Raw genomic sequence first — 26710 nt, 5'->3', positions numbered from 1 at the left:
AATATTTATAGAGCTTTAATGTGAATTTTACACGCTCTTCATCAGTCACAGCCACTTCGAAACTTTTCTCAGGTAGTTTTTAAAAATCATCATTGACTAATGCTAATGGCAAGATAAACCTCAATCTTTATTCTTTTTTTTTTTTTTTTTTTAATAGACCGGTATGAAGACACTGGGTGTTTCAACAAAAATGGCACTTTTAATAAATGTTACCTAAACACCGAATCAGACTCTAGTAATTACGACACAGTCGAATTTCTTATAAAAAATTGACAAATGTTTGAAGATTATAATATATATAGTATGAATAATATTTTTTCGACTTTTCCCAACTAATTTTTGGCTTTCTTTGGAATTTGAATAAAGTATTGTTTAGAAATAAAAAACGACTTTCACTTTATATACAATAATATGTGAAAACAATACCATTAGAGTAAGTTATCATCATCTTAATAAAATTATTAAATCAGATTCAAAGGTAATATGAAAATCATCAACTCTGAACTGTCTCTTCTTTTCAAATTTTTATCACTGCAAAATAACAACTCTAAAATATTAATCCCAAAATGTTTGTGGCTATTGACTAGCTGCCAAATAATTCATTACCAACCAAAAAAAGAAAAAAGAAAAAAAAACACCTGAGAATTCTTTATATCCAGAAGCTACTGAAAGGAAGTTTTTAAATGCATGTGTATTTAAAGTCACACATATCAAACTCACTCTCACTCGTTTTTATATCTTTTCAGTCCTTACTATTTTAAATATCTAGGATCTATTTCATATAGATCAGATGCATAGTATGAGAATCTTACGATTAAAAATTATAAGTCATCGTAAGTATGGGAACTAGACAAAGATTTACCAAATTATACACTTTAATAGAATTAGATCAACACTCACTAACGGTGTTTGTTTAATTAAGAATTGGTTTAAATGCAGTAGCAACTTGTTGACAAGATGAATTCAACGCAGATTGCCACTCCACTCATACCTAACACTAGTACATATTCAAGTCGTTATTCTTTCTTTTGTTTATTACTTACTAACGAGATTTTAAACGCATATAACGCATTGCTTACACTTAAAAAAGATGGGCGATCAATAAAACTCGTATAAAATTGCTTAAGTTGCACGTGATTGCATGACTATTTATATAAATAGGATGAGAATTATTGTTATTTAACTAACTATTCATAAGTTAATAAATGAGTGGTGAGCGGCGTATATTTATAGTTTTATACACACAGGAGCGCAAAGGCAGCTAGACGATCGAACACTTATGGTTTGTTGTTCTTTCATTCTTCCTTTTTTCTTCTTTCCTGTTTTCTTTTCTCTCTCTTTCTTATGTGCATTCATCCTTTACTCTTCTCAACTTATCTTTTTTTACTCTGTTGTCATCATTCACTTTTGCACTCGTTCAAACATTGCGCACGTAAGAATTGAGAAAATATGTATACATAAAAATGTGGCTCAGTAGCGATAATAGAAGTAATAGTAATAGTTTAATAGTAATAGTAGCAATAGTGATAGTAGATGTACTAGTAGAAGTAAAAGTATCAATGATAAATATAGTCAAACATGATAGTTTCATCTAATCAGAGCACAATGCGTTCTTTTTTCTTGTATTTCGTTTATGGCTAGTTACTAGAGAAATAGTGAGAAATTGGGTTGAGGCGTGCTGTGAATGTGTGTGTGAGTATGTATGTATGTGTTTATATGTAGTCCATACGTATCATTGGTAAGACACGAGTCAGTACCTAACACAAACCTTTCAAAATGTATTCTAAAAACATAGATAAGAGCATTCTGCGTTATGCTTCTCCCAGTTTTCTCTTTGTACATGACGCGACATCTTTTTACATAATTAAGAATTACTATCATAAATAAGAACTTGTAAAAAGTATACCTGGTACCGCAAATCGCGAAACTTCTTCGGTTAAAAAATCGTCATCCTGAATATAAGGGATGTCTACAAAAATCACCGAAAACTTGCATGAGGAGCGATAGCAGTCATCTTTTGAACGGTATTTAGGTTGTATTGCTGTGGCGGCATCGTAGTAACAGTAGTAGTGACAGTGATGGTGACAGTAATTACGGTAATGATGATAATGATAAATTGCTGGATGGTCCGTGGCAGGGGATCACTTGTCAGAATTTGGGCACTCTCCAGGTTGTTTCATTATACTGTAATCTAAGCGGTATTGAGCTGAAAGTAAAAATAAGAGAAAAAATATTATTTACCGCAAAAGACCTATGTACATTACCCATCATTTGCGTATAATTATAAACAGTAACATTCTATATAAAAGAGATATATTTCTGAAAATGTATTATATAGTAATCGAATTTACAGTACGTAATGGAATATGTGGAATTTATTAAATTCAATAAATATTGTTTTTATTAAGTATAAATTTTAAGTTACCTTTTTTGGTAAGATCTTCCATGGTTTGATCTTTGCAGTCAACTGCAAGATGACTACTACTGCCACAATTATAGCATGAAATTTTCGTTGGTGGGACGGCAGCTGGTGCATATGTAACAATCGGAGTAGGTGGCATATACGGCGCCTGAACAGGTGTCGCGGCTGCATTCGGCGGAGGTGGTGGTGTTCCTCCCGAGGATGGATGTCCAGGATATTGGTACATGATTTCACCATTCGGTTGATACGTGGTCGGATAAGCTGGTCTTGCATACGGTCCATGTGAGAAGTTAGAATAAATACCACTACTCGGTCTCAAAGCCGGAAAATGACCATGTGGCAGATACGTGACCTGCGACTGCGAGGGTGGCGTGGGAAAGGAAACGCATTGTGAAAGATTCGGTGGCCCACCGCCGTTCACCATTTGATTTTTATGACGCATTACATGTGCCTGATTTCTTCTAGTACGTTGCCTTTCCGGGCCCGATTGTATAGGTTGTTGGGATGCTGGATGTGATACTGCACTTGTAGAATGTACCGGTGCAGAACTAAGATGATCAGTAACTGGCGGTGGATTGCTCTCACTGCCACTCACCCACGGTGCTGCCGGAGGAGTCTCTGGCGGAGATCTACTACCAGTACTATCAGAGCTACTGCTCTGTGAACAGTGCCTGCTGTTTTCAGGATCTAACCTCAAGGCTTGTAATTGTGTTAAACAATATACATGTTGAGCATTGCACCTAAAATATTTTAACATCGTCAATTTAAAATTCAAAAATCAACTTTGATAAACATTAATAATTGTACACTTTCTTTCCTACCTTGAATATCGATTTTGTACCCCCGCGACAGGTAATGTAAGACAGGCGTAGCATGGTGCATTTTGTGCAGCATACATCGGTGGCGGTGCAGGATACATTTGTATTTGCGCAGGATCTAATGGTGGCATAGTAGGATATCGCCGTAAATTAGGTGTAGCTGCATGATTATGATGATGATGCATCGCTGGATGCTGTTCCTGTAATGGCATTGACTTACTGCTTTGATTTCCATTATCATTCAACATCTCCATTCCTGGTATAGCCTGAATAAAAATTTTATGTTATTCATCTATTTTCCTTCACTGATTAAATGAAAATTAATAATATTTTAATATATATCAAATATAAATTATTAATTATTACCTCATTTTCAACTGAATCTACAACTGTGTGTGTTGTGCTGCTAGTACTATCTAATTTTTTATCAGTAGAAATTTGATTTAAGCCGTTAGTAGTTTGACTCTTAACTATACTTCGTAATTGCCCTACTGCATTTTGTGTTAATCCTATTTCCCTCAAGTCCTCATCACTCATTCTTCGGATCTGCACAATATATCACATATTATTATGTTTATTAATGTACATACATATTCTATTATATATTTATACTAAATATAAAGTAAAATTTATTATGAAATATTTTATGTAATTATAAACTATTTTAAAACTTTACTATCTCACCTCGTCAAGAGAAAAATTCTGCAAGTTGCCTTTGAAATTTGGCATTTCTTTTCCTAACGTTTCTCGTAAAGAATCACCAGAAATTGAAGATCGCAGTCGTGGTGGTGGAGGTTGTTTTGATTGAGGTGCTGCCGGAATTAAGGTAGAAGGAGTATTCTCGATGCTATTATGGCGTGAAAAAGTAGTAGAACTGCTGATAGACAAGGGAACAGAGCGTGATGGAAGCAATGGAGGTTGACTAGGATGACTTCTGTTCGTACCCAATGTGGGGAGTGGTGGAAGGGAATTGGCATTTGAGCTGCAGATGCTTGTTTGACTGTTAGAGGCACTGGTTGATGTTAAGGTATTCGAAGTAGACTGAGTCACTTGCGAAGAGGTGCGCGGCATTGTATTATTTCTGCGACCCATTGGGGAATTACTGCGACTAGGAGATCGAGACTGGGATGGTGACGATTGACGGCTGACTAAGGGGGAAGGTGGATAAGCCAACATGTCGCCAGTGTGATACATCAGTTGATTCCCCATCATAACCTGACCTGTCCATGGTGGCATGTGATTTACTGATGGAAAGCCAAGGTGAAGGTATTGAGTTGCACCACCTGATCCCATTGGCATTTGTTCTGGAGTTGGCAGGCATAATCCAGGTGGAGGCATGGAAAGACCAGGGGGAACACCAGTTACCATGGTATTATTTCTCATTGTCATTTCTCCTACAGATAATGTAAAAAAATATTAATATTTATATATATATGATACATATATGTATGCATGTATCATATTATAAACTACCATGATAAGTTTGCATTGGTGGTGGAGCCATCATACAACTGCCTTGCATCTCTGTGTCTATTAATCTTTCGTTTGTATTCATACATGGTGCGCAACCCTATTGTTAAAACAGATATAAATTAACATTTAGTTTAGTATGAAATATTTAGACAATATTTAGAACACTAGTTAGATTACAGATTACATAAATAAATAAATAAATGCATTCAATACATAAATATTATACATACTTGTGTTTGTTTGTAAGATGAATTTAACTTTGAAAGATTCAGACGAGCTTCTTCTTCTTGAAGCTTTATGTAAATGTTACCAAAGACACTTTTCTGCTCATATGTAAATGCTGGATGATTTAAAGCCATTGTATACAATAAGAGCAGTTCCTCAAGTGGTTGATCATCCGGTGTAAAGGTGGTCCCATTTAATAGGTTAGAGATTTCTTGGTAGTCAAAATTTGACAAATTCTTGTACAAGATTACAGCACATGCATAATTACAAGAATGTAATAATGCCATGTAGAGCGCAAGTTTCCTTCGTGTGCGTTTATCTGCCACACCTAAGGTTGTTAACTCGGCAAGATCAGTGGCACTGTTTGCATGATGTTCCGTGTCACGGAGATCATTGTAGTCCCGTTTACCAATATCCTCTACACAAGTGCCAAGGTATCGTACTTCAAATGGCAGGCACATGTTTAGTAACGTGCACATGACATCGATGCGTTTATAACTGCACATATAGAAATATATTTTTTTATAATAATGAACTAATCACAAATATTTCTTTCTTTATTTGTAATAAAATATTTGTCATGAGCATGAAATAGTTTTAAGTAACTGATATCTTAAAAAATATAAAAATATAAAAATATAAAATATAAAATTGATTGAATATTGTTACAAAATATTATCAAAAATATCAACAAAGATAATTAATTCTAAATAACTTTTTATCTGTGAATGAAAATATATTAATTTTAAATTGTAGTATTTTATAATTTATACTATTCATATTTATACGTAAAATGCTAAAATATATAATTCTTTTAAAACTTTCTCTCATAAAAATGACAATTATATTATTTGTTAGAAATAATCTAATAAAATGATATAATAAATTAATATTGATTATTCAACATTATTATAACTATAATTAACTAAATTATAACTTGTTAAAATTGTATCAGAATAACAATTTAATTACAGCCTATGTGATTATAATCCTTATTAAAGCATACACACAATCTATTATAATGTGGTACTGAATATAGAGATTTTTAATAATATGCTTTATAAGATTTTATTAACATCCATATTCAACAGGAAAAGTAAATGATACTACTGTTGATAACAATATGAAATATATGTAGTATTTTATCATTTTAAGACAAATATACATAAAAAGATTTAATTATTAATTCACTATAATATCTTGAATACACACGAAATTAGAGGAAAACAGTTGCTACCATACTTGGTACTCCTGTATTATAAACAGAAAAGTGATATATCGATAATGGGGTAAATTAAACATTAATGAAAATCAATATCCATATAATTTCTTATTTAACAATACATTGATGTTAATTTCTGACATAAAATTAAGATGAAATTGCGGAATGTTCTTTTTGGTTAGTTCGAAATTTGGTAAGGATGAAGAGGTCATAGTTGAAAACGAAAAGAAGCGCTATGAATAAAAGAACTATAACAATCCATTTCCGAACAAGGAGAATATGGCATTAGTTAGGGAAGAAACTGATAATATTTCTGTTACCTGGACAGATTCCCAAACCATGATACCACGTTCTCCTTACACACCATTGCCAGACAACATTGATACCACTTGGGCTAAAGAAAGCGCCGATGCGGACAGCTTTGGCGCCTCGGGTGTTGCTATCAAGTGACAATCACGGCGGGGTCTGGTACAATAACGAACCAGTTTCAAAGCGTTCACGAATGTGAAGGACTTGTTAAAATCCAAAGGCGATCAGCCGTAGGGAGCACTTCAAACGCACAGCGGCGGCAGCAGCAGTACAGCACACTATGAAGTATCCACATTCGCGGCAGCAGGCAGAGGCAGGCACGACCGAATGATCGGTGAAAACGACAAGCGTCAACGGACAACTCACACGTTCATCAAAAACCTCGCGTAAACAAGTACACGGTCGTCCCGTTAAAAATAAAATTCCACCTCTGCAATTGTCTCTACTGCGTACATTAATTCTCACGAGATGTTCCAAGTCGAAAAGTCGAGTCTCGAGATCCGTTCACATGCTCGCGTTAAAAAAGGCATCAGGCACTTGCTGCTCCAATCTCCGATAAAGAGGCATTTTCATGTAGGTGGCAATCGCATATACTTACTAACCATCACATTGGCTACGTTTTTATTCGTCGTCAATTAAAAGAACATTTTAATATTTGACGTAATATGCTAACATTTATTTCTGTAAAATATTGTGTAACGATTGACAGAAAATTATCGTTCTAGAAATTATAATCGGTTATGTTTTGGTATTATAATCTGAAAAATCATACATAGAAATATCATAGATATCACGTTTAACCATTATTATTAGATTCCTTCATTAGGTATGATTTTATATTGAATCAGTGCTAACCTTTTAAATATATATTATTGATATTTACTATATTTAAAGTTTTTATAATTATTATTAATTAAACGTAACATGTATAAGATAATATGGAATTTTAAACAAAATCAAATTGTCAGTTAACCAATATACATATAAATCATGCACGAATGTTTTTTTGTATTACTATCGAAACTTCTCGCAATATTGACACAACTTAATTAATATTATTGTTTTATTCGTAGATAATTAAAATTTACATAATTGTACCGAATTTTAAGGATAGGGTATATTCACAATAAACTAAAAGAACCATAAATTGGATGTCATTTTATATAATTGCTTGACCAGAACCAAATAATAAATATACTATACATCCTAATGCATCTATTATAGCAATGAATATAAATACAACAGGCCAGCTGTGCGTTACATGTAATATATATCCAGAAAAGTATACTCCAAGAAATCCTGAAAATTATCTTTTTTACTATCATCTTTCCTATTACTGCAATAGTAAATTTATGATTATATATACCAGGTATAGCACCAACAGTGTTCATTAATCCAAATACACTTCCGGAATGTTTTGGTGCAAGATCTGAAGGATTTACTGCAATTGCATTATTATGAAAACCTGATCCACCAATTATAAACGCAAGACAAATTATTGCACTTTGAAAAGTTTCCGCTTTTGCTGAAATTGTTTTAAAATCAATTTCACTATTTAATTTCCTCATACATTATTATACATACCTACACTTACCTAAAAATAATAAGCTTATAACTTCAGTTAAAAAACATATTGTTTCGATTATTTTACGTGTTACTGTGATGGAATACCCTGCTTTTATTATCTTCTCAGAAAGTGCTTTACCAAAAAATGTACAAGGCAACATAGACAACCATGGCACCATGTTTACAACCCAGCCCTAAATATAACAAAAAGAATTTCTAACATGTTATACAACTAATGGTACAACATTTTATTGAATTATGTATGATCCATTTTGTTTAAAAATTCAATAAAGTAATATAAAATAAAAAATATTGTGTATTTATTATTTCCTTATAAAACAAAAGAAACTTTTGAGACAACCTAATAATTAATTACCTTTACTTCTGGAAATGTATCATGAAAATACATTGGCATCCAGGATAGTAATACAAAAAAACAATTATTTTGACAAGCATGACCTATTACGCATGACCTGAAAATAATAGTTAATATGTGAACTTTATACATCTATAAATTTGTAATCATAATATTTTTATAAATCCATATAACTTTATATACTTTTTATATTAAGATTTGTGTCAGAAATTGTTTGACTTATGATAACTGAATTCAAATTGATCCCATGCACAATGATTACCAGAATGGAGGTTTTTTTAAAAGCTTCAACCAAGGCAAAGTGTAGTTAGTAGCTGATTTAGTAGAAGCTGCTTTTTCCTTAAAAGGTAGGGTATGGTAACTTAGTAGCACGGCCCATGCCAAACTCAAACCTCCTAAGATAACAAATTAGATACTTTTGTATAATTAAATCACACTGTGAATTAATTAATAAGGTTGTATATATTAGTGTAAATAACACACAATTATACATTTATATACCTAATGTTTGGAAAACTACTACCCAATTATAATTTTCCAACAGATAGGAACCTAAAGATCCAGTGAGCAATGTGCCAAGAGCTGATCCTGATGTTAATAAACTAAAAAATGAGGCTCTTTCTGTTTCGTGCAATCGTTGACTTATTAAACTAATCATACTGGGGAAGTGCATTCCTGTAATATATGCAATTATATATATAAAGAACAAATATCTTTTATATACTTTAGCCATTTATGTTAGTAATTTCATAATACCTTGGAATGCGCCATTTATTGTTCTCACTACTGCTACTAATAACACAGAACTATCATTCTTTGAGAAGAGTTCTATGACTTCTGGCATAAAAAATGTTGTCATAGACCATCCAAGAGCAGAGATCAATAATACTTTTTGTCCTCCAATTCTATCGCTAATATAACCACTAGCAACTTGCGTTAATGTATAACCCCAAAAAAAGCTAGACAATATTACTCCAGAATCTGGTTTGGACCATTGTTTCTCTTTACTTATAATTGGCATTAATAAAGGAACAGATGTTCTTGTAGCATATATGAGACAAGTACCACACAATAATGATAGAAACCATTTTCGTCTTTCCTTCCTAAAATTTACTTTATAATTTTAGTTTATATTGCTAAACATCAAAAATAATCTTATAAAAAGATTCAAAGAATCTTTTAAATTATTTTCATAATATCTTAATATAGATTAATTACCTTGACCAAGATGAATTTGTTTTTTCATCTTGAATTAAAGGTATTTGCATTTGCATTTCTCATCAAATAATTTCGTTCGTAAGTAATTATTCTTGTTCCCATATACTCAAAACATATAAGCTAGACATGTTATTTTTAAAAGTTTTGATAGCAAACTAGTAATGAAAAATTAAAATAAAATCTTATCTTAAACTTGTTAAGTTTTATAAGATTATCGTGAAACTGGAGATTTGCATGTTCAAGTCATCATTAATTTTGCGAAAATATTTAATAATTTAATAATAAGTCAATTTCCTATAAATGTTTAACAATGAGCTTTATCCAAAAATAATACATTAATACAAATATAACTGATTTCTATTCTTTTTAATTGCGTATTATATACATACATAACGTATATGTTCACTATCGTTTAATTTACATACATAGTTGGTAAGTTAGATAACACTAACACAAATATCAACTTCATTTCTTAGATAACAGATTGAAAGATAGAAATAGAAATACATTAAAACAGCGTTATTTGAAAACTTCATGGAGTAAACATAGTCAATAAATATGAAGTTGTCTTTTTAAAATATAAATTGAACGCGCGAATTTGTAATCTCAGATTTGAACTTCCCAATACTTGAATGGAATTAATGATGAATTGGAAAAAAATATTCATAAAAATTTAATTCTAATATTTATATTGTTAAAAAGCAAGTGTTCTATGTCTCAGCAACAAATATGTAAATATACAAATTAACGAGCGATGGCAAATAGGATTCAATGATAATTTATAATTATGACAGTTAATCAATGTCATTTGTTATTGGAATCTTTTGTTTATTCTTTCAGCTACGCCAAAATTCACGACACGAATATCCAACATATGTACGTATATAAAATATGAGACATATCTCTATATTATTTAAGTATGTATATTATGTGTGTATATTATCTCTATATTATGTAAGTTATCACAGTAAGGATTACAAAAGGTAAGAAATGATAAACGTAACAAATTAGCAGTTTAGACTAAATCACACATGGTCTTTAGAAAATACTCTACTTGATCATGTACTCTAAGAGAAACATAAATTATTGTTGTCTTCTCTTTCTCTTTATTCGGATTCTATATATTTCTTCCTTATAATATATTCCTAAGTTCAACAACGGAGTATTTCAAGGTTACAGAAGCTTGTTATCTAAGTGAAATCGGAAGATGAATCGTCATCGATGAATGAGACAGAATCTAATCTACTATTGACCTATGACAAAATAAAACGAGGACCAGAATAGGAGAGACAATTAAGTTATAATAAGTAATAACTTTACATCGTAGTAGTTCTCTTAAATTTTTGCGCATATTACTATCAGAATTAGCGCTTTACGTGCACCAACCCACTTGAGGCAGATTCTTAAATAACTGCTAAATACAATGAAATAATATTAGGCTCTTATTAATAAAAATGGACTATATTTCAAAATGCGAAAATAAATAGTACATAATATCACTAAACTATTGAATTTATTTAACAAATGAAATTTTAATTTAGTAAATTAATTTGTATCGATATGAAATATAAACATTATTTATTTATTCATACTTTGTACTACGATGAAAATAAAACTGTTATCATTTTTCTTACATTTCATTTTTTATTATTATCAGTTGTTGCAATTTTTTGATAAAGCATTTATATCAAATTTTTTTCCTATTTTTATTTACGGGCTACATTTTGGTGGGCACAAATTTATGGAACACCCTGTATAGACGATAAGTATCTGTATATTGTGCATCGTATCAGCAAATTATTGAGGTAGTCAAGTATATCTGTAGTCTAAAGTGATCTATACGGTGACTGTACTGTATTCTAACATATTAATATTAATATGGCACAAAGTAAAAAGCTATTTAGACTTCCATTTGCATGCAAATTATTTAAAAATAACAGCAATGTTAGGTCAATAAGGTAGGTGTATATTAAAAAATTAATTGAACTTTTTAACCTTTTTATGTTATAAATTATATAGTTTAAAAATTATTTAAAATTATTAATAATCATAGCATTTATTATTAATGATCAGGAATTTCTCAAGATGAAGCATAACTAAGAGCTTAATTAAAATGCTTAAAAACTTTAAATGATTTTACTATATAATTTATTGATATTTACTCATTTATAATTTATTTTTTTCTCATAAAATTTACTTTACATGAAATTACTTAATATTAAAATATTTTGTGTGTTATAGTTCATGGTGGTCTCAGATAGAGATGGGTCCACCAGACCCAATTTTCAGTCTTACAGAAAGATATAAAGCAGATACACATCCAAATAAAGTTAATTTAGGAGTTGGTGCTTATCGAGATGATGAAACTAAACCATTTATTTTGCCAAGTGTACGAATGGTATATATTATAAAGCAATTATGTTTGGGAAATATATATATTTCTAATTTTTCACATTAATCTAACTGAATCAAATATATTATAGGCAGAAGAAAGAATTAGAAGTAGAAATATGGATAAAGAATATTTAGCAATTGCGGGAAATGCAGAATTTTGTAAACTTAGTATTAAGTTAGCACTTGGTGAACACAGTAATGTTGTTGATGAAGGTTTGGTAAGTATTACATGTAAAATATACTCTTTAAGAAAAGAGTTCATCAGTTAAAATTGTTTCCTGAATCTGAAGCATAAACAAATAAATAAACATATATTAAGTAGTTTAAACATACACATAACACATGTATTAAAAACACATGCATGCACTGTTTAGATATACACAGAAATACATATCTATAGTTAGTCACAAGATTTTATATATACCCCTAGAATATAAAATATTATAGTAAAAATATTAATGCTATATAAATTTTTTTGCACATTAAGACACATATTATTAAAATATAACACAGTTTATTTACTTTCACCGCTATTAAAAAAAGAGTTTTTAAAAATATGAAATGATACAAATATTACAAACATCTGCTATACATACATGAAATTATAAAAATAATATTGCTTATATTATATTAATGGCTTAATATTATATTAATATCAAATAGGTCCCTTCTCTGCATCAATAATGGTATCTCATTGGCAATAATAAAATTAAAAATTTTGTAATTTGTAATGTAATTTCATTCCAAAATTTTTGTGAGTTAAATGTTTCAGTTTTTCTAGTTCCGTTTAGAAATACATTACTGTACTGGATACATTTAGTGTGACTTTATATACATAAGTATAAATAAATTTGTGACAAAGTGTGTTTTTAATTACTTTAATAAGTCAGATACACAAAATTTGATACGTGTATATAGACTTTTATGACTGACTGTACATATAAGGTATAAGAACAACCGTGCAATTTCGTTATGGTTAATATTTTATTATTCTTATGTCAATAGCACACTGAATTATTAGTTTTGCTATTATATAACTTCTTTATAATTCACAATTTAACTGATATCATTTTGTAGACTGCTACAGCTCAAACAATTTCTGGTACAGGAGCACTTTCTCTTGGAGGACTCTTTCTCACACGTTTTTTTACTGGCAATAAGGAGATATATTTACCAGTACCTACATGGGGAAACCATGCTTCAGTATTTACATTTGCTAAACTTCCAGTAAAACATTATTGTTATTATGATCCAAAAACATGTGGTTTAGATCATAAAGGTCTTTTAGAAAACTTATATGTTAGTATATAAATACTATAAATAATATATTGTGTTTATTGATAATTTAATTTGCTTATATTTACAAATTCTATTTGTAATATTGTATTTTATAGAAAATTCCAGACAAATCCATTATTCTTCTTCATGCATGTGCTCATAATCCTACTGGTGTCGATCCTAATCCGGAACAATGGAAAGAATTAGCAGAATTAGTAAAAAAAAAAGAACATTTCCCATTTTTGGACATGGCATATCAAGGGTTTGCCACAGGTAAAACAACATATAAGAAGTTAATAATTTAATTTTTAATAATACATGAAAATTTGTTCACTAGTGGATATTTTTGTGCAAATTTTAGGTGATATAGATAGAGACGCTTTTGGTGTTCGACACTTCGTAAAAGAAGGAATTCAATTTGCTCTGGCTCAATCGTATGCTAAAAATATGGGCTTATATGGTTAATATACAAGTTTATAAATTTCATTTCCGCTAAATGAAAACATTTAAAAATTATTGATCATTGTAGGTGAACGTGTGGGAACATTTACAATGGTTTGTGCTAACAAGGATGAAGCAAATCGTGTTTTCTCGCAATTAAAGCTTATAATTAGACCACTATTTTCTAATGCACCAATTAATGGTGCCAGAATTGCTTATGAAATCTTAGAAAATGCCCCATTGAGAGAACAATGGATGGTTGATATAAAAACAATGGCTAACCGTATTATATCTGTACGTCAAAAGTTGCACGATAATCTTACGAAGATGGGTAGTACCCGTAATTGGAAACATATTACAGACCAAATTGGAATGTTTTGTTTTACTGGCCTTAACCCTAATGAGGTATGACATCCACTATTATTTATTTTCATCATTATATGTAATATATATATAGAATATAATAATTTAATTTTGGTTCTACTTATTTTATAGGTAGAGAAGCTTATTAATGATTACCATATTTATTTGACAAAAGATGGTAGAATATCTATGGCAGGAGTAACATCAAAAAATGTGGAATATATAGCAAAAGCTATATATGAAGTTACAATATAAATAAATATTTCTATCAATAAGTAAGAAACACTGTCAAATCCTGCCCTTAATTTTCAAATACATTACACATATAAACACAATAGTATAGATATACATACACATTACATCAGATGCATTTATTCTCGCATGTTATTTTTATATAGAAAAAAAAAAACTGCAGGCAGTGTAATATTTGTAATGATATATTAATGTAGATTAAATGTTATATTATATCTTTAATTATGCATAGTAATAGTTAATAATTTTTGCAAAATTTATATAATCAATATTCTATTATATATTCTATTATAAACGAAAAACTATAATAATTAACTATATAAATAAAACTGTTATGAAGTATACTAAATATTCTAATAAAATTTCCATGAGTTATTTTACCAATAGAAAACGATTTATTTTACACACACAGTTCCAAATTGAGCAAATTCCAATTGCTTGATACCCTGATACATTCAAATTTAAAGATATTCAAAATAATATCGACAGTTATAGTAAAAATATCACTAGCTTTCACTAGTTTTCACTAGTTTTTCACTTAGAAGACTAACGATAATAATCGATATACTATCGATATTTCTTCACCTCTGATAGATATGCATAAGTTGTGTCTGTTTATGTATTTATGCGTATGTCATAGTGATAAGTAAATCTAAATTTCCACGCTTTTAAAAAAATTCTATTAATTATAAGTCTTCGGAAGAGTGTCGCAACAAATACATAAATATGGTAAAGAAAACCTGAGAGAGAAACGACAAACAGCGACGGAATATGTTCCGTTCGATGATTTCTTTTAATAAAATAAGGTTATGTTGTTTCGATTAACATGACTTTTCACTTTCAGTTTGGATTTAACATGTTTCCGGAGATTGTCAGACCTTTCAACAACCACTATAGATGTTTTTCTGTGTCAATGTTACCGGGTACATATCGACGAGATGTAGAACGTGGAGGGAAAAGTATATATATCTAAAGAACATGTTGTAATTTATTCACTGAACAAGTAAAAGATTATAATTTGTTTTTTTTTTTTCAGTAATCATGCCACCCTCAGCTTTAGAGCATCTTACAAGATTAAATATTAGATTTCCTATGTTATTCAGATTAAGTAATGAAAAAACCAATAGAATTACTCATTGTGGAGTTTTAGAGTTTGTTGCGGATGAAGGAAGAGTTTATTTACCTTGTTGGGTATGTTTATATTCTCATTTTTGTATTGTTAGTTAAGAATACTAGATTGATACATAGCCCAATTCAGTGTACAATTATCATAATGTGATTACAGATGATGTACAATCTTTTATTACAAGAAGGAGAATTAATAAATGTTGAAAGTGTAAATTTACCCGTTGCAACATTTTCACGTTTTCAACCACAATCCGAAGATTTTTTAGACATCACAAATCCTAAAGCTGTTTTAGAAAATGGATTAAGAAATTTTGCTTGTCTTACAACAGGTGACATTATTGCTATAAAATACAATCAAAGAATATATGAAATGTGTGTTTTGGAAACAAGACCAGGTCCAGCAGTCACTATCATAGAATGTGATATGAACGTTGAATTTGCTCCACCATTGGGATATGTAGAAAAAGAGACTAAAAAGGATGAAAATGTAGTAGATCCTGCAGATTTAATGCCAGCACCATCTGGTTTTGTGCCATTCAAAGGAGAAGGTAATAGACTAGATGGCAAAAAACGTAGAGATTTTGCAAAACCAGAAGTTACTACAAGTAAACCGGCTTATGTTAGAGGAATACCAGATTATGATTATAAAATAGGAACACTTAATTTCTTGCGCATTAGTAAACCTGTTAATAATAAAGAGGTAAGTTGAAATGTCATTTGTATGTTACTTTATCTTTATCCAATTATATGTTTATAGGCAAAAGACCCAGATGAATTTAAAGCATTCACTGGTGAAGGGTTTTCTCTTAGGAAATCAAAGTAATTAAATAATTGGTTTATTTATTTTCATACAATTACATGTATTTGTAAAAGTGAGTATTTATATTTGTAATTAAACTGTTATACTTTTTAACAAAAATAGTTTCATACAAGTTCTACCCATTACACTAATAAGTCTTTTTATTTAAACAGTTTTTTGTATATAGGTAAACAAATTAATATATAGTATAAAAGTATAAAAATTTATATCCTATAACTCAAATATCTTACAAGTGAAGTCAAAAAATTATCATTATAAAAATAAGTAATATATAGTACTGTATTATCACAAATTATGGGATTGCAGTGAGAATTTTAATTTACCAAAGGACCCCAGAAATATTTACTGGGTTTTGTTGGATCTTCTGTTAAGAAGAACTCACGACCCAATGTTATGAATTCTTCAAAGCTAATTTTACCATCATCATTAACATCAATATGACTGAAGGAAATAACTGCATCCTATAATAAAATATTTCAGTTTAATCAATTCATTTATTTAACTTTTATTTTAATAATCATAAAATTGAATGTGCAATTCTACTTACATCATGTGTGAGTCCTAAACATTGGAAAAATAACTGAAATTCTTGTAAAGAAATTTCACCATTTCGATTTTTATCCACTGCCTGCAATTTTATATTTAATGATATATTGAAAATATTTTTTAACACATATTAACCCATTGGGACGGCGTCTGTACACTGTACGGTCTCTCGTTTCGTCCCTATTAGCCACAGTTCGTGCAGAGTACGGACCGTCGCGTCGCGTGTCGTACGAATGCTTGATACGTTGCGTCATTTATTTTCCTACGTTTAGGTATCGTATTTCACAACATTTTTCAAGGATGGCTGGTAATAATGTTCGTAATAATGTTTTGATCTTTGTAAAGACCAAATCTTTCGAATTCTTTTCTGGAGTCGCAGTTTAGCTGTAGCAGTCGTCTTAAGTACGGCTTCAACAAGTCAGGAAGTCGCTAGTAGAAATTTAGTAGAAAGTGAAAATGAGAGTGATTCTGATGAAGTAATTGATGGTCAAGCAATCGTAAGTACGATCACTGATGCATTCTTAACTCATTTTGGAAACCTATATGTCACAAAATATCGTCGGTCGCACAAAAAGAAATTGCGAATCGTATGTCGTCCTCAATGGGTTAATTTGTATAAATGCATATTTTTAAAAACATACTTTGAATAAAAATGGCAAAAAATAATGACATTTTCTCTTTAATGATGAGTCATTAAGAACATGTTGCATTTGCTCCAAATATTTTTCGATACAAATAAGATTATACGGACTAATTTCTCCCCATAGTTCTTCCCATATTTCCTGTATATAAATAAATAACTTAAAAGTATTATATACTATTTCATTTTGATACATAGAATGCATAAAAAAGAGACTGACTTACATTCATTAATTTTTTGAATTCAATTTTTGATTCTGGAGTTAAGTGACCCAAGTCAGAAAATCTTTCTGCGAGCAACGTAAAATCGTCGTGACTGATAACTCCATCTTTATTAACATCCAAATGATTATGTAGTGTCCGCATTTTCCTTCTCCAAAAATGTGATTGTCCCTGATAAATAAAAATATTCTAAATAACTTTTTATTGAATGATTAGTTACCACATATTAAAAAAAAAAAAATAATTGACTGGGATTAAATTGTTACTGTATTACAATATCTTAAATAATAAGACTTTAAACAGTATCTTACTTTTTCTTGTTCGGCGTCAGAATCGTTATCACTTTCTTGTTCGCTTACAGAAGTTGAGATACCCGTTTGATGCACGCTTCTTATACTAAACACTCGCGGAGATATTTTATAATACTGGAAATAAAACATTTAGTTTATATATTCCTTAATAAATAAAAAGTTGTTCTAAAAATTGTTGTGTGTTATTGATTATTACAACTGCATTATATCTAATTAGATAGATTACGATATTGTATCACTCTATGAATACATTACATCGTAAATATATAATATAAATATATACGTTCAATGAACTCCGACGCAACGTGAATTCCTAACAATAGACTCCAAACAGAGTCTGGATTAAGAAAAGAAAGAAAAGAAATTAATTTATCTTTAATAAGTTAGAACAATTAAGAATATATGTAACTCTACTATTAATAACATTAGTATAATTTTAATATTCTTTTTAGTTAAAAATTTTATAAATAAATTATCTTTATCCATACATAGTACATATGTTTACATGTACGAACTAGAGTACAACATTATGTATTTATAATATTCTACACCTATAAAACTAATACGTAATATTGCCCTTGAATCTTGAAGATCTTCCAAAACAATTTGAAAGAGATGAAAATAATTATATAAATTATTTAAATATATTCAATAAACATATCCTTTTTTTAAAAATTTGAAAAATTTGCTATCTATGATTCAAAATATAATTTTTATTTTTTTAAATAACATTTTTCGTCTAAATAACTTTTTAAAATGATTTATTTTATTTATTAATATTTTATTCATATTAACATCATTTTTAATACAAAGTGTTTTAAAACAAAGTAATTGATTAGAAATTTGTTATAAATCAAACTCACTATTTTTTTGTAATATACAAAGAAAATTACCTGGTTGCATTTTAGTAAAATATTTTGTTTTTCTGGTATTCCATAACATAAAAGTGAAAAAGCTCTTTTTTTAAAGCACTTGTTGGAAATTACAAATCGTAGACCAGTTCGTAATAATGTTGTCATTTTAACGTGAAATTCAAGCAAACTATCTGTGACACAAAACACCTTCTACTTAAAATCGTTTGGGATTTAACACTAAAACGTCACAGATCAGTGGGCCCTTTTTGTTGGGTCGGTCTCAAATTCCCCTCTTTGTCCCTTGCGCATGTGTAATAGTGCTCTGTCCTCCGCCCCCCTTTATCGTTTGGGATACATGTATATAGTCTGATTGCCTTGTACGAGGGTCCATGCACGTTCTCTTCTTTTCATAGATAAAACCCATAGGCGTATATACCACCATAACTATATAGACACAAAAGAAGAAAACAAACACTAGAAAATGCTCTGCTCTAAACCTGAATATTAATAATATATGAACTAACATATCAATTATATGTAAATCATATTCCTTTTCCTGATTTATATCAATAAAAAATTCGCTCCCGTAGAAACCTAAGTTTTAAAGAATCAATTTATAGCTAGAATCTGCTGAAATTGTAAAAATTCATGTATATATCTAGTTACGTATAATTCTGATATTAAAGACAATTTTCGACCAAAATACTCAAATCTATGTAAAAAAAAAAAAATTACATAGTAATCGTTAAAAAACAAAAACTTGTGTATGTAGTTAAATTAAATTTTTCTTTGTATTACGTCTATGCTTAATTTCGTGTTTTATCATAATTCTAGAGAATTTTACGTCTGATCAGTGCATTTCAGGCACAGATAAAATGAATATATAAAAAAGGAATAGTTGAAAATGTAAAGATCGGGTACTAATCACACAAGGAAATTTCAATGAATCACTGAAGTAGGGCACGTTAATATGCATGTCTATACACACACTTAAATGAACGTAAATAAGCGTACGTGACACGAAGCATGGTACTAAATTTAGTTGATTATGACAACTTTTACTTAAATGAATGTAACATGAAAAATGAATGTTTTTTGAATAAATGCATACTATGAAAAAGTAAAAATTGTTATATAAGTATGATCTATATTTACTAAATAAATAAAATAAATAAAATATTATGCCGTAATTTATATATTGTATCTCCATTTTATTTATATCAAATGTAATATATAATTTAAATTTTTATATAAATGCTTAAATGGTAATACAGGTAATATTTTATATGGATTATACACAGATTAATCTTGAATTTCATTATGAAATTCCATTTTCGATTTATGACATATATCTTACATTTTAATCTTCCTAAATATTTTAATTTTTTTTGTACTCGATTCGTTCAACTTTTACTTCATCACCAACAAGTTGATAGACATAAGTTACAACTGTTGAACTTTGAATATCCATTAGAACAAAAGATGGGATGACTGATCTGTAAATATAGTGATGAAATAAAATAAATAATAAAATAAATTTATAAGTATATTATGTAGCATTCAAAATTTACTTTATACTATTAACATAAAATCTTACGTGTCAAGAGGGTTATATGCCCCTGTTGCTGAACCAGGATTAATATAAAATTTGTTTTCATGCTCGTATGCTTCAAACTTATGTGTATGACCTGATATCAAAATATCAACGTCTAATTGTCTTTGAATTAAAGCTAGTGATTCCGGATCTCCCCAAGGTACCACTTGATGTCCATGTGACAAACCTATTCTAAACTGACCAACAGTGACCACTTTTTGTTCTGGATAATTTAAATTCTGTAAATGAAAAGAATATATAGTAAAATATATATTATTAAAGAATTATAACAATATTTAACAATATTAAATAAAATATACCTCATCAAAATCTCCTCTAACAACATGTACATCACTGGCTAGTGTTTTCAAGTAATCATATGATTCTTTAGTACAAAGATTACCTGTACATAAAATATGTTGTATTCTACCAGGCACCAACAATTTCTTAAATTTACTTGGAAGACTACTACATCTGTGTGGTATGTGTAAATCTCCCAATACTAAAACAAGCTGTAAATATCCAATATTATTTTTAGCAAATATAATAAAAAGATTATATAATGGATCTTTAATAGTATATATTTTCATTTTATTAACTTTACGAAGTTATGGTATTTTTTTGTGAGGTTAGATAATAAGATTCAAGGAATTTGTAATTCCAATTAATTAATTTCTATTACTAATATTTAATCTCGTGTACTCACCATGACGAATTTAATAATATTTTTTTAATTCCTATATATTTTTTAGCGTTTATATTTATTTTATTGTATTTGATATCTGTGAAGAACAAATGCTAATGAAATGTCAAATGCACCATTGGAAATATGTTTGACAGATAAGCCTTCGATTTTCGAGATTCGAGATCGTATTAATTGCCACTATTTTTTACAATGCGCTAAATACGAGTTATATATTCTTACCCAAAGTTTATATTTGCTTATAATGTAGATTATTTTTATAAAATGATTATTATTTATGTATATCAATAATTTGTATTTCAGATATACGAACATACATTTCTGTCATAACCGGTTAACCAACCGGTTCTTCGATATATCCTATTTTGATTTAAATATAATATTATGGATTCCTTCGGTTACTTTTTCCGAATAATTATTTAATGTTTTATTTATAAGAAATAGTTTAATGGGAGAAATTTAACATGAAGTGTGTTATAGCAGGAGCAAATGTAAAAAGTATGTCGATTTAATGTAGGTTATGTTTTGTTATGTATTAAAAAATATCATTTATATATAATAAAGCATTATAGTTTTAGCGAAGGCTATACACGCATTATCAAAAATTGGAGATGAAATGTACATAGAACCACATGAAAATACTTTATCATTTCGTACTGTTAATATGGCAAATTCAGCATATGCTGATTTTACATTCCTACAAAGTTATTTTTCATATTATGCTTATGGTGACTTACAAGAAAATGATGCATTGAAATGTAAAATATCAATGAGGGTAATAAAATGTTATTATATTTCCATGTAATATTACAAATAGTAATATTTTTATTTTTCAGAGTGCAATGACTGTATTTAAGGCTCCACATTTAATAGACAAACAGGTAGAAACATGTCATATTAAATTAGAGCCAGATGCATCTGAAATTTTGTTTATTTTAAAGTATAAAAACAGTATTACTAAGACTCATTTATTGCCCATTTTAGATTGTGAAATATTACAAGTATGTATCATATATTTATAACAAATTATTTACATTTTCATTTTTCATTACCTTCTTTTATTATATTTTTCAGACTGTATATAATAAGGATTCTGCATCAATCAAACTTTCATCTCAACCACGAGTATTAGGCGATGCAATGCAAAATTTTCATCAACATTTAATTGAAATAACACTTGAAGTTTCAGCACAAAAGCTTCTATTAAGAAATTATGTTGATGATGTCTCAGGTAAAATCTAAGAGATAACAAAAGTAGTTTATTGTAATATAAAATGAAAAAATTCTGACAGGTTTATCAAATACAATACGTACACAACTTGCACTTGGAAAGGGAGAATTTGATCGATATGATATTGGTAGTGAAACAACAATTACCTTTTGTACGAAAGAATTTAGGTCCATCTTAAATTTTGCAGAAATTGCAATTACACCCATTAGTATATACTCTGAAGGAGCAGGAAGGTAAAAACTAGTAATATAAATTTTAATTCCTTTATATTGGACATAGATAAAATGAGATTATACAAATGAATATAATATTTATTAATATTTTTTAGACCAGTTATATTTGCATTAAAAAATCAATCTTTTGAAGTGAACTTAGTGTTGTCAACATTGAGTTCTGATACAGATAGTCAAGCAGAAACAACATTAATTAATAAACCACAAGAAAAATCCATAAAAAGAAGAGCAACAAATAAACGAGTTTGTAGGAAAAATAATAAATCTGATAATAAAATTCAAGATAAGTCAGTTAAATCCAATAACAAATTAGGTAATGTTAAAGCACCACATCCATGTTTCATGGAGGAACCGAAGGGACAAGTTGATACATCAACCAGAGATAACCAAAATCTAAATAGAGTAAGTAACCTTCCAATAGAACAAGATATCGAAGATAAAATGAAAACGAATTCCTCATCTAGCTGTGACATAATTACAAACATTAATAAAACATCTACAAGTGAAAAGAAATTAGCGAATTTTATATTTTCTACAATAACGAAAAGGAAATCTAGTAACAATGAAACTGAAAAAGAACAAAATTTGGATAGTGATCAGTCTGATGCATTCGAAGACAAAGTACCAAATTCACCATCTCCTCCAAATAAAAAGGCTCGTTTCATTTTTCAAAAATGCTTTCAAAAGACATTCGATCCAAGAACATTACCAGGATACGATGTAATCTTAGCTGAAGATTCAGACGAAGCTAGTAATGATTAAAAACAATTTTTCACAATATTTTTTGCCATTCGTGCCTCGGTCGTGTGATTAACATAACAGAAACCTATAAGTTTCTATTATACCAATTTATTAGTCACTAATTTTGCTTCAATTAACGAGGATGTTTCTATATGTTGTTACATATGTAATGTGTGTATTTGATTGATAAATTGTATATTAATTACAAAATATGAATTTTAAATGATCAAAATGAAACTATTGTTTATATTACATAGTTAAATAGACAAAGTCTCCCTTTTTTAAACTTCACATTGTAAACAAAATATAAATATACTTTTTTACCGTGCCCTCTTAAGCGGCTTTAATCTGTATCAAAGAAACCAATAGCTACAAAATTATTGTATTCTGCTTTAAATACTTTTTACTAAAACGATAATATTACTGACAATGGATATCTCTCATGATGGATATTGATGTTAATATTTAGAAAATAATTTTTCATTAATAGTTTAAATATAACCCACGTGCAGTACAAATATCAACATTAATGTCATGCTTAAAGTTAATGGTAACAAATTATTCGTCTAATATTTATTAGAAAATAGAACAAGTTTGACATAAAGGCAGTATTTATATTTATAATCTGTTATTGTTTTGCCGCTACGTGGAAACGTTACTAGAAATACATGTTGGGATGACTTTCTATATACTGCATACTCGTGGATTACGCTTGCTTTAGGAGGGCACCACTAAAACAGTTAGAGAACTAAAAATCGCGATCCCGCAGTTGGTCTTGAAAGAATGCAATACGCGGATGTATCATGATCGTACGTATGAGGTCGAATTGTTCTGTAGCGATTCCGCTTGTACCGATACTTGTATGCTAACAATTTCGAATCTTCATTCACAGTAACGAGTACGCGTAATATTAAGAAACAAGTAAATCTTTACACGCCGATATACGTTAATACCAACGACAGTGGCAATTATACAACTGTGACTTCGTGTACGTACAGAGAATCGCTAAAGCATTACAATCGACAAGAAAAGTGCGTGTACGTGAGTGAATAGAGTGCCTCAACCCTGATCTCCGCGCCCTTCTGAATCGTTGACAGTAGTCATCGTGATTTTCTGCGAACGATTCTATCGATGACGTGCCGTGGACCAGTCTACGAGAACACAAAAGCGTTGCATGCTGCGTGTTAGGGCAAGAAACAAGGGCCTATATTATCGCGTTTTAACCATTGAGGTGGGCTGCACCGACGAGGCTGTGGACGTTCCTAGATTGGCGGTAAATACATACTTATCAACAGCCTATCTCTTCGCTCTGGTCTACTTTACTTTTCTTTCCTTTACTCACTGCTTGTGTGCCCTATCGTTGTTCATCTATCTTATGTACCATTTCAAGTGTGATTGAACGCGTGATAATTTTTCTTCCGTCCTCCCCCTCTTTCCGCTCCTTTTTTTCAATTCATGCTTCGCTTGACACACTGTGGTGTGTATGTGTGTGTCTTACCAGTTCACCCTCTCGCCGGTGTCACGTATTAATATTGATCAGAGGGCCGGTAACCCGAAGGAAGCGATATCGCCTGCGCTTTTCCGAGCACGAAAACTCTAGGCTCCGCCCTGCGCCAATTTTCTTTGACCGGAGCTTCTTTTCGAAATATCTATGATTCTTTCGAGATCTTGGAACTAGAGGAGATTTTGTTTTTTGTTGCACGCATTTGTGGACATTTGCCAGGATGATTTACGAACGTATAATAAACGTCAATCATCGTCGAGTGGGATCCTCCCATTTCTGACCACTCGAGAATCGGTATGTTTGCCGCTGAAATCTCCGCGGCTGTAATCCGGCTCTTCGATGCTTACATATACACAGAAAGGGGGCTTTTAGATCGGCGCCGGATGCTGCTCGCTAATCGTTCGGCTGGCTGCATCCGTCCCCTCGTGAAAGGGTCCCCCGAGACAAATGCGCCTGGCGATAAGGGTGTATATAACACGTTGTCACGGATGTGTAACCAGCGAGATCAAAGATCCTTTCGCGTAATGCGTGCACAGTTTTGTCGTGGAAATCGTACAGTTCCGTTCCCACTTGAAAACCGAGGGACCGAGTTTACCGAATTACATAAGTCAATTAGTCTATTTTCAGATAGCAAAATTCTTAAACGTGCAAGTTAGAAACCGTTCGGTCGAGCGTTGCTCGTGATTTCTTTTAATATTGCCCACTTAAGAATTTAATTGAATCGTTAAACGGACGTAAATATTTTTTCAACTTAGATGTAGTTCTTTTTAATGTGTTTATATTCGATTGTAATTTATGGTATAAATATTTTATCAAGTACGTGGTACTGTTAACAAAACTGTTAATAAATACTGTTAACAAAAACATAAAAAGGTAATGGTTAAAGATAGACGAAGCAAATTTATCGAATAATTTGACGTGCAGTTTCGTTACTACCAGCCAAATGTATTCGCAGGCGAATATTAGTGATCAGTGCGAGTATTTTGTTTGCGACAAACTTCACGCGAACTATATACACGCATAGATGGGTAAAACCTACTTCTAAAGTGATCTCTAAGTATTTACTGCCAACAGAAGATAAATATTTTAATGTTTTCTTGTCTGAGAAATTTTAGTTAATTTATAAATATCGATACTCAGTAATAATAAGAAGTATGTAAATCTAACTAGAATTTGAGAATAGCGTATAAAAATAAAATGTACGTTCATAGTAGAAAAATTGATAAAGACTATGAATTCTTGTCATTGATCGTTTACATGTGTCGTAGATGAAACGTTAATCCGCTGCACCGTATATATTCATATGTTTGTATTGGCGATTCGCATCGTTCGAATTCTGCAGTTACATATTAACTCTGAAAATTATATTCGTTTTACTCGGTATATAATGTTTACACGTGTTAATATAATGCAATCATCATTTATGCGAATGGTTATAAATATTGTACAATATAGATATGTATATACATTCAATTATTTCTATAGCTATCGAAGATATAAGAAAACATACAAACTTACGTAAAAGTTCTCTGATCGAGGCGGGAAAACACAATGGCGAAACTAAATAGTTATTTCTGTAGTTATTGATCTTGAACACTGCAAAGTCACTTTTTTTCTTTATCATTAGAACTGTATACTATTATTAATATATATTTATAAAATATAAATTTACGTATGGAAAGTTATGGAGAAAATATGATGAATTAACAAACATGTATTTCTCATCAATATGTTAACCCGATATTGCTACATACGGATATTAGCCATAAAATCACTGCTTCCAACATGTATCGGTGAATCTTAAATGCGATTTTCAAATAAATCATT

The 26710-nt window shown here is 30.1% G+C and overlaps 8 protein-coding genes and 1 long non-coding RNA gene across 18 annotated transcripts in view; 5 read left to right on the top strand and 4 right to left on the bottom strand.

Annotated features, from left to right (window-relative positions):
- Positions 1-126: 126 nt before the first annotated feature.
- LOC139985890 (uncharacterized) lies at positions 127-7035 on the bottom strand. The gene is made up of 8 exons (XM_072000745.1): positions 6481-7035; positions 4944-5436; positions 4714-4810; positions 3925-4634; positions 3607-3786; positions 3244-3506; positions 2426-3162; positions 127-2206 (listed from the first exon to the last, which is right to left on the bottom strand). The coding sequence occupies exons 1-8, from the start codon at positions 6525-6527 to the stop codon at positions 2142-2144; spliced, it is 2592 nt and encodes an 863-aa protein (XP_071856846.1). The 5' UTR covers positions 6528-7035; the 3' UTR covers positions 127-2141.
- Positions 7036-7049: 14 nt separating this feature from the next.
- LOC139985924 (uncharacterized) lies at positions 7050-8249 on the top strand. Its single transcript, XR_011799521.1, has 2 exons — positions 7050-7295; positions 7543-8249. It is a non-coding gene; the product is annotated as an uncharacterized lncRNA (long non-coding RNA).
- On the bottom strand, positions 7617-10179 carry Mfs18 (major facilitator superfamily transporter 18). Of its 2 annotated transcripts, XM_072000786.1 has the most exons (8): positions 9630-10177; positions 9168-9514; positions 8913-9086; positions 8674-8806; positions 8412-8508; positions 8064-8229; positions 7836-7994; positions 7617-7768 (listed from the first exon to the last, which is right to left on the bottom strand). In XM_072000786.1, exons 1-8 carry the CDS (start codon positions 9683-9685, stop codon positions 7629-7631), a joined length of 1272 nt encoding a protein of 423 aa, XP_071856887.1. In that variant the 5' UTR covers positions 9686-10177; the 3' UTR covers positions 7617-7628. The 2 variants fall into 2 exon arrangements, with proteins under 2 accessions (XP_071856887.1, XP_071856886.1); XM_072000785.1 differs by having other exon boundaries at positions 7617-7994; positions 9630-10179.
- A 1246-nt stretch (positions 10180-11425) lies between these two features.
- On the top strand, positions 11426-14492 carry Got2 (glutamate oxaloacetate transaminase 2). The gene is made up of 8 exons (XM_072000789.1): positions 11426-11587; positions 11871-12027; positions 12113-12241; positions 13101-13322; positions 13418-13574; positions 13663-13761; positions 13831-14147; positions 14238-14492. The coding sequence occupies exons 1-8, from the start codon at positions 11508-11510 to the stop codon at positions 14358-14360; spliced, it is 1284 nt and encodes a 427-aa protein (XP_071856890.1). The 5' UTR covers positions 11426-11507; the 3' UTR covers positions 14361-14492.
- Positions 14493-14927: 435 nt separating this feature from the next.
- Positions 14928-16940, top strand: Ufd1-like (ubiquitin fusion-degradation 1-like). Of its 5 annotated transcripts, none has more exons than XM_072000808.1 (5): positions 14928-15086; positions 15202-15316; positions 15394-15548; positions 15643-16185; positions 16243-16404. In XM_072000808.1, the coding sequence occupies exons 1-5, from the start codon at positions 15084-15086 to the stop codon at positions 16306-16308; spliced, it is 882 nt and encodes a 293-aa protein (XP_071856909.1). In that variant the 5' UTR covers positions 14928-15083; the 3' UTR covers positions 16309-16404. The 5 variants fall into 5 exon arrangements, 4 of the variants coding, with proteins under 4 accessions (XP_071856909.1, XP_071856908.1, XP_071856907.1 ...); XR_011799519.1 differs by lacking the exon at positions 14928-15086 and adding an exon at positions 16605-16940 and having other exon boundaries at positions 15184-15316; positions 16243-16358; XM_072000807.1 differs by lacking the exon at positions 14928-15086 and adding an exon at positions 16472-16940 and having other exon boundaries at positions 15184-15316; positions 16243-16357.
- Positions 16306-19337, bottom strand: Cbp (sarcoplasmic calcium-binding protein). Its single transcript, XM_072000813.1, has 6 exons — positions 18917-19337; positions 18024-18137; positions 17716-17883; positions 17493-17633; positions 16853-16933; positions 16306-16766 (listed from the first exon to the last, which is right to left on the bottom strand). Exons 1-6 carry the CDS (start codon positions 19040-19042, stop codon positions 16620-16622), a joined length of 777 nt encoding a protein of 258 aa, XP_071856914.1. The 5' UTR covers positions 19043-19337; the 3' UTR covers positions 16306-16619.
- Positions 19338-20067: 730 nt separating this feature from the next.
- On the bottom strand, positions 20068-21318 carry Vps29 (vacuolar protein sorting 29). The gene is made up of 4 exons (XM_072000826.1): positions 21178-21318; positions 20792-20983; positions 20475-20710; positions 20068-20373 (listed from the first exon to the last, which is right to left on the bottom strand). The coding sequence occupies exons 1-4, from the start codon at positions 21178-21180 to the stop codon at positions 20256-20258; spliced, it is 549 nt and encodes a 182-aa protein (XP_071856927.1). The 5' UTR covers positions 21181-21318; the 3' UTR covers positions 20068-20255.
- Positions 21319-21521: 203 nt separating this feature from the next.
- Rad9 (cell cycle checkpoint control protein Rad9) lies at positions 21522-23631 on the top strand. Of its 2 annotated transcripts, XM_072000783.1 has the most exons (6): positions 21522-21672; positions 21747-21949; positions 22011-22175; positions 22249-22405; positions 22467-22638; positions 22734-23631. In XM_072000783.1, the coding sequence occupies exons 1-6, from the start codon at positions 21639-21641 to the stop codon at positions 23398-23400; spliced, it is 1398 nt and encodes a 465-aa protein (XP_071856884.1). In that variant the 5' UTR covers positions 21522-21638; the 3' UTR covers positions 23401-23631. The 2 variants fall into 2 exon arrangements, with proteins under 2 accessions (XP_071856884.1, XP_071856885.1); XM_072000784.1 differs by lacking the exon at positions 21522-21672 and having other exon boundaries at positions 21791-21932.
- A 496-nt stretch (positions 23632-24127) lies between these two features.
- Sky (GTPase-activating protein skywalker) overlaps positions 24128-26710 on the top strand; it is a 42010-nt gene continuing 39427 nt past the window's right edge. For 2 of the 4 annotated variants that reach the window (XM_072000762.1, XM_072000760.1), the window contains exon 1: positions 24128-24652. The gene's annotated coding sequence lies outside the window, so the exon portion shown is untranslated. The remainder of the gene's footprint in view (positions 24653-26710) is intronic. The other 2 variants (XM_072000765.1, XM_072000763.1) reach the window with 1 other exon arrangement.

Source organism: Bombus fervidus, chromosome 3 (genome assembly GCF_041682495.2).
Source record: "Bombus fervidus isolate BK054 chromosome 3, iyBomFerv1, whole genome shotgun sequence".
NCBI classification, from domain to species: domain Eukaryota; kingdom Metazoa; phylum Arthropoda; class Insecta; order Hymenoptera; family Apidae; genus Bombus; species Bombus fervidus.
This window is presented reverse-complemented; position numbering and strand designations above follow the sequence as displayed.

Excerpts from the sequence above, each read along its gene's own strand:
- Rad9 (XM_072000783.1), top strand. The coding sequence starts at position 21,639 with ATGAAGTGTGTTATAGCAGGAGCAAATGTAAAAA. Across the intron at positions 21,950-22,010 it reads AATGTAAAATATCAATGAGG|AGTGCAATGACTGTATTTAA; the intron begins GTAATAAAATGT and ends TTTATTTTTCAG. Across the intron at positions 22,406-22,466 it reads TTATGTTGATGATGTCTCAG|GTTTATCAAATACAATACGT; the intron begins GTAAAATCTAAG and ends AAATTCTGACAG.
- LOC139985890 (XM_072000745.1), bottom strand. The coding sequence starts at position 6,527 with ATGGTGTGTAAGGAGAACGTGGTATCATGGTTTGGGAATCTGTCCAG. Across the intron at positions 5,437-6,480 it reads TGGTTTGGGAATCTGTCCAG|TTATAAACGCATCGATGTCA; the intron begins GTAACAGAAATA and ends CTATATGTGCAG. Across the intron at positions 3,787-3,924 it reads AGAATTTTTCTCTTGACGAG|ATCCGAAGAATGAGTGATGA; the intron begins GTGAGATAGTAA and ends TATATTGTGCAG.
- Cbp (XM_072000813.1), bottom strand. The coding sequence starts at position 19,042 with ATGACAACATTATTACGAACTGGTCTACGATTTGTAATTTCCAACAAG. Across the intron at positions 18,138-18,916 it reads TTTTACTAAAATGCAACCAG|TATTATAAAATATCTCCGCG; the intron begins GTAATTTTCTTT and ends TTTTATTTCCAG. Across the intron at positions 17,634-17,715 it reads AATTCAAAAAATTAATGAAT|GAAATATGGGAAGAACTATG; the intron begins GTAAGTCAGTCT and ends ATTTATATACAG.
- Vps29 (XM_072000826.1), bottom strand. Across the intron at positions 20,711-20,791 it reads TTAGAGGAGATTTTGATGAG|AATTTAAATTATCCAGAACA; the intron begins GTATATTTTATT and ends TTTCATTTACAG. Across the intron at positions 20,374-20,474 it reads GCATATAACCCTCTTGACAC|ATCAGTCATCCCATCTTTTG; the intron begins GTAAGATTTTAT and ends CTATATTTACAG.
- Got2 (XM_072000789.1), top strand. The coding sequence starts at position 11,508 with ATGGCACAAAGTAAAAAGCTATTTAGACTTCCATTTGCATGCAAATTA. Across the intron at positions 12,242-13,100 it reads ATGTTGTTGATGAAGGTTTG|ACTGCTACAGCTCAAACAAT; the intron begins GTAAGTATTACA and ends ATCATTTTGTAG. Across the intron at positions 14,148-14,237 it reads CTGGCCTTAACCCTAATGAG|GTAGAGAAGCTTATTAATGA; the intron begins GTATGACATCCA and ends CTTATTTTATAG.
- Ufd1-like (XM_072000807.1), top strand. The coding sequence starts at position 15,184 with ATGACTTTTCACTTTCAGTTTGGATTTAACATGTTTCCGGAGATTGTC. Across the intron at positions 15,317-15,393 it reads TGTAGAACGTGGAGGGAAAA|TAATCATGCCACCCTCAGCT; the intron begins GTATATATATCT and ends TTTTTTTTTCAG. Across the intron at positions 15,549-15,642 it reads GAGTTTATTTACCTTGTTGG|ATGATGTACAATCTTTTATT; the intron begins GTATGTTTATAT and ends ATGTGATTACAG.
- Mfs18 (XM_072000785.1), bottom strand. The coding sequence starts at position 9,685 with ATGCAAATGCAAATACCTTTAATTCAAGATGAAAAAACAAATTCATCT. Across the intron at positions 8,807-8,912 it reads AGTAGTTTTCCAAACATTAG|GAGGTTTGAGTTTGGCATGG; the intron begins GTATATAAATGT and ends TTGTTATCTTAG. Across the intron at positions 8,509-8,673 it reads TTAAAAAAACCTCCATTCTG|GTCATGCGTAATAGGTCATG; the intron begins GTAATCATTGTG and ends TATTATTTTCAG.